This window comes from Mus pahari, chromosome 9 (assembly GCF_900095145.1).
Source record: "Mus pahari chromosome 9, PAHARI_EIJ_v1.1, whole genome shotgun sequence".
Taxonomy (NCBI): domain Eukaryota; kingdom Metazoa; phylum Chordata; class Mammalia; order Rodentia; family Muridae; genus Mus; species Mus pahari.
The window spans coordinates 48,798,854-48,803,659 of record NC_034598.1 but is presented as its reverse complement, the minus strand read 5'-3'; the positions used below and the strand labels follow the sequence as shown (position 1 = coordinate 48,803,659).

At 48.3% G+C, this 4,806-nt stretch overlaps 1 protein-coding gene and 1 pseudogene across 2 annotated transcripts in view; both read right to left on the bottom strand.

Annotated features, from left to right (window-relative positions):
- Nucleotides 1-351: 351 nt before the first annotated feature.
- Nucleotides 352-4,806, bottom strand: part of Il23a (interleukin 23 subunit alpha) — a 7,394-nt gene continuing 2,939 nt past the window's right edge. Inside the window, exons 1-4 of one of the 2 annotated variants that reach the window (XM_021205821.1) lie at nucleotides 2,027-2,299; nucleotides 1,704-1,805; nucleotides 1,297-1,443; nucleotides 352-1,189 (exon numbers count right to left, since the gene is read on the bottom strand). In XM_021205821.1, the coding sequence (XP_021061480.1) occupies nucleotides 1,010-1,189; nucleotides 1,297-1,443; nucleotides 1,704-1,805; nucleotides 2,027-2,188 (591 nt within the window). In that variant the 5' untranslated portion in view covers nucleotides 2,189-2,299 and the 3' untranslated portion in view covers nucleotides 352-1,009. Of the gene's footprint in view, nucleotides 1,190-1,296; nucleotides 1,444-1,703; nucleotides 1,806-2,026; nucleotides 2,300-4,806 lie in introns of those variants that run through there. The other variant, XM_029542377.1, reaches the window with a different exon arrangement.
- Nucleotides 3,599-3,699, bottom strand: LOC115064777 (annotated as a pseudogene).

The window sequence follows — 4,806 nt, the reverse complement described above, 5'->3', positions numbered from 1 at the left end:
AAAAAAAAAAAAAAAAAAAAAAAAAAGACCGAGCATATTCGGCAGTGGAGATACCGTATTATTTTGCAGTGGACTCGGCACGGATGTGTCCACTCAGAGCCCAGCATGCTCTGCGGCACGGATGTGTCCACTCAGAACCCAGCATGCTCTGCGGCACGGATGTGTCCACTCAGAGCCCAGCATGCTCTGCGGCACGGATGTGTCCACTCAGAGCCCAGCATGCTCTGCGGCGGCCTGTGATCTGAGATGCCAGAGTAGAGGGGTTCATCTTGTTATCACTTGGTCCTCCTTTTCCCATCTGTTTTCTCATTTCTTTTCTCTCCCGACTACACTTAGAAATTAGACCCAGAGAGCCACATAAATAAATCTTTATTGAAAAAATACATAATTCCTCATAAATAGAATAAATAGCAATCATTAAACTGTTACAAGGATAAATAATATCAAAATTTCCCTTCCCGCTTAATAAATATGCAGCTTTGTCACAGGTCATATTGGTAGTATTTGTCAGTTTGTATTGGTAGTTCAGTTCTGTTAGTTCTTAGTGACTAGATTCTGTTAGAACTGAGGGACGGAGCAGGCAATTACAGAGCTTCTGTCTGGAGTACTGTGTGTCTGCACATTTCCCTGAGTCACCCAGGAAAGTATAACGTTCCCTTTTTCTTGTTTTTCTTATAGATACTGGCCAAAGCCTGGGCTCACTTTTTCTGATGCTCTGGGTTTTCTCACAGTTTCTCCATGCCACCGCCCCCTCCACCTCCAGCCACTCAGCTGCTCGACAGCTTCCAAGGCCAAGGGCTGGACCTTATTCCTCTTCTCCATCTCCTTTCTCTAGTGAGCTGCCTGCTCTGGGGTTTGTTGCTTTTCTCTTTAATAATGGTGTCCTTGCCCTTCACACAAAACAAACAAAACAAGAACAGCACACGTCCTAATGGGTTAATTAGCTGGTAGATGTCTGGGCTGATGGATTAGTCTTATCATGGTAGCCATGGGAACCTGGGCACCATCCTTAAGCTGTTGGCACTAAGGGTTCAGTCAGAGTTGCTGCTCCGTGGGCAAAGACCCGGGCGGCTATGGCCAAAAAGGCCTGGAGGCTTCGGAGGATCTTGGAACGGAGAAGGGGGCGCTGCCACTGCTGACTGGGACTCAGGCTGGGCATCTGTTGGGTCTCCCGGGGGTGATCCTCTGGCTGAAAGACACAAGATGCAGTCAGAAAGGACTCCAGATACTAAGCTCCCAGCTTCCTTTTCAGACACTGGCTAGCCCTAGGGATTCTTCCAGACCCCCAGTTCATACCTGGAGGAGTTGGCTGAGGCCCAGTAGGGAGGTGTGAAGTTGTTCCACGGGGCTATCAGGGAGTAGAGCAGGCTCCCCTTTGAAGATGTCTGAGTCCAACAGGTGCTTATAAAAAGCCAGACCGTGGTGGATCCTTTGCAAGCAGAGCTGGGAAAGAAGAAAGCAATCAATACAGGTAGACCCTCTTTCCTAGTGCCGCCTTCCCTTCTTCCTCTGTTTTTCCTTCTTCTTTCTTTAGACACCATTCCACTACCTTAGGCTTCGGCCTCAAGCTTACCACCCACAGCTCAGGCTGGCTTCAAGCCAGCTGTGGCTCCTCATCATCTCAGGAAAAGCTAAATGGCCATGGACATCCAACTTCCTTTCACCTCCCTTTCCTCGATACACCAACATCGGCTTAGTGATACCTGGCTGTTGTCCTTGAGTCCTTCTGGGTCACAACCGTCTCCACACTGGATACGGGGCACATTGTTTTTAGTCTCTTCCTCCTCCTCTTCTCTTAGTAGATCCTGTAATGGAGGGAGTGGGAACGGTGAGATGACCGCTTTGCATTCCACTCAACTGCTGGCCCACAACTCTTCCAGAAGCCCCAGTCTTCTGTCCTCTCTCATTCCACAATGACTTTCAACCCTCCAGACCCACCCAGGGCCACAGCTTACATTAAACCTACACATTTGGAGGACTTGGGAAGGTCCTCCTTTTCTGTGCGGTTCCAGGATCTGACACTTACCACATGTCCTGCTGGTGCATGTGCGTTCCAGGCTAGTGTGCAGAGACTCTGAGAGAGCTGTTGGCACTGAGCCCAGTCAGGACCGCTACTCCTAGGCACAGCCAGGCCCTGAGTGACCCAGGGCAACAGCCATAGCAGTATTACCACTCTGCAATCCAGCATCTTGTTCCCTGCTTCTCCGATCCGGCTGGCTCTGTGATCTGCACCAGGCCTGTGGACCCTCTATCCACCTCCTTCCTCTCTGAGTCTAACACTGTAGTCCGACTTCTAAGCTGCTTCCTGATTTCTTCCTTTTGTCTCCCAGTCTCTTTTTAAGGTCCCTGCACTGTAAGGCCCGCCCTTCACATTAGCAGGTGACTCAGAGCAGGTGGGATTCCCCTCCCTACATCATCTCCCTCTTTGGAGAGCCCAGGTATGCCACCTCGGTTCCAGGGGAAATGAGTGGTGAGGTTGTTGTGGCTAGAGGCCTAGGTCGGGACACATGTGTCATGCTCTCCAGGAACACAGAAGGCTGCAGAAGGGGCAGGGAAGTAATGGACATTTAAATGAATATTTCCAGTTCCTTCCTGTGTAATCTGTCTGATATTGTTTTTTGCCTCTCAAGGCTTTATTCTTACCCAACCCCAGTCCGATTTCCTCACTTCCTCTTGCCCTAGGGAAAACCAAAACAGCACTCATTCATCTCCAAATCCCATGGTGACCTCAGATTCGAAGTCTGGTTCCCGTGTGATGCCTTCCATGTAAGACCAAGGCATTTCCTTCTTTCCATGTTCTTTTCACCAGGCGGCCCTGGTTTTGAAGGTGACAGTAGCCACCTTCTGAGATCAACTTCTGTGATCTGAGAAGCCTCATAGGGGCAGTAAGAAATAGTAAGTAAGGGCATTTCCCGGGTGAGAATGCTGGCTAAGAACCTCTTTGTTTCTCAGCCCGCTTAGCCTACCGTTGCCATCGGTTCTGCGAGATTTAGGTAATGATTTTTCAGGGAGTCGGGGACTGGCAGTCTGCCCCCTGCTCCCACCCCATAGCTAGAAAGCATAGACAGAAGTTCTGGGTGGTTGAAAGTACAGCGATGATGACCCATGCTGGCCTTTCAGCCGGTTGCATCCACGGGTAAAACCCACGGATGGCTGATTGATTTCATCACCCTCCATGATGTAACACCCAGGGGAGCGTGAGAGTGGGGTTGGACGTGGGAAGAGAGGGTGGTCTGAAGCTGGGACTCCCCCAGCCCCAGTGTAGGGTCCCCACACCATCTGGATGTCAGAGTGAGGCCATAGATGACCACACAGCAGACTCTCAAAAGTTATCTTTTCCTCCGAGAGGCAAGTTCTCAGTGGGGGTCCCCTTTTACTTAGGACTCTTGTTTGGTTTTGGAGACAGGGTTTCCCTGTGTATCCCTGGCTGTCCTGGAACTCATGTCTCAAAAATATCAGACAGATTACACAGGAAGGAACTAGAGGTGATATGAAGATGTAGACCATGCTGGTCTCCAATTCAGAGATCCCCCTGCCTCTGCCTCCTGTGTGTTGGGATTAAAGCTGTGTACCACCTCTACCTGAAGACTTTTTTTTTTTAATTATAAAATTCTTTATGGATCTGCATTTCATCTTTGCACAGGGGCCGTGCTAATCTTTTCTGTATCCTTCCAATTGTAGTAAGGTGCCGATGAAGCAAATACCCTTTAGTACTATTTTAAACTGCCCCAATGAAGATTCTGGTTTAAATACTATTATTAGGATTCTGTGATGACTCCGCCTCCCTTCCGATGAAACATTTCCAGCATCTGAGAATTAGCTTGATTTGGGGGAGAAATGATTTGTCTACCTAGAACAGAATAAGGGAATTGGGAGGAGGATGCATACGGGTCCCCTCGTTATTTTGTGCATCTGGTCACCGTCCTGAGAGCCCTCACAGGTAGGAGATAAGAGGTGAGGAAACGGAGGTGAGGCCGGAAGAGATTGACGGAGTGAGCTGGAGGCACAAGAGCTCAGCTGTTTCACTTCCTGGTGCTTTAGCAGTTGAGTAGGAAGCAGGGTTGGTGTGGCGACTCCAAAGTGGCTGTCTTGCAGCTGGAACCACTTCCAAGGCTGCAGCTGACCTAGAACTTCAAGAAGCCCTTGACGTCAGCGGCAGCCCTCAACCGTTATGCAAATCACATTCGGAAGACACTCCCAGACAGGTCTTTCCAGACGAATGCCCAGACTCCAAATCCAATTGAAGTTTCCCCTGGTGGTTAATGACTATAGCTAATAATGATGGCTAATTCGTATCTAACTCTCACTTTATGACAAGTACCTGATCTAAGCACTTTACAAGCATTAACCTAAGTCTCAGTAAATTCTACGCCGTGCATATTATATCATGGATTTACTGGGGAGACTGAGGTGCAAAGAGAAGTCATTTAACAAAGACCAGATAGCTGGGAAATGGCTAGCTGTAGTGCCGAACACAAAATTCTACTTTTAAAAATTGTTTAAAATTATTATGTGTGTGCAGGTGCATGTGTGCCTCGGGATGCCTGTGCACATCAGAGGACAGCTCTGTCCAGACAGCCCTCTCTTTGCACCTTTGTGTAGGTTCCAGGAATTGACCCCAGGTTGCTATGCTTACAACCTGGCTTTGTATTCCACACATGCTAGGCAAGTGTTCTACCAGCCATTGAATCCCCAGGGATAAAAGCATAAGCATTACTGAACCTAGTTTATCTTTACACTTTGAGTCTTCTTTTTTAAAAAAAATTTTTAAAGATATACTTGTTTATTTTATGTATAAGTACACTG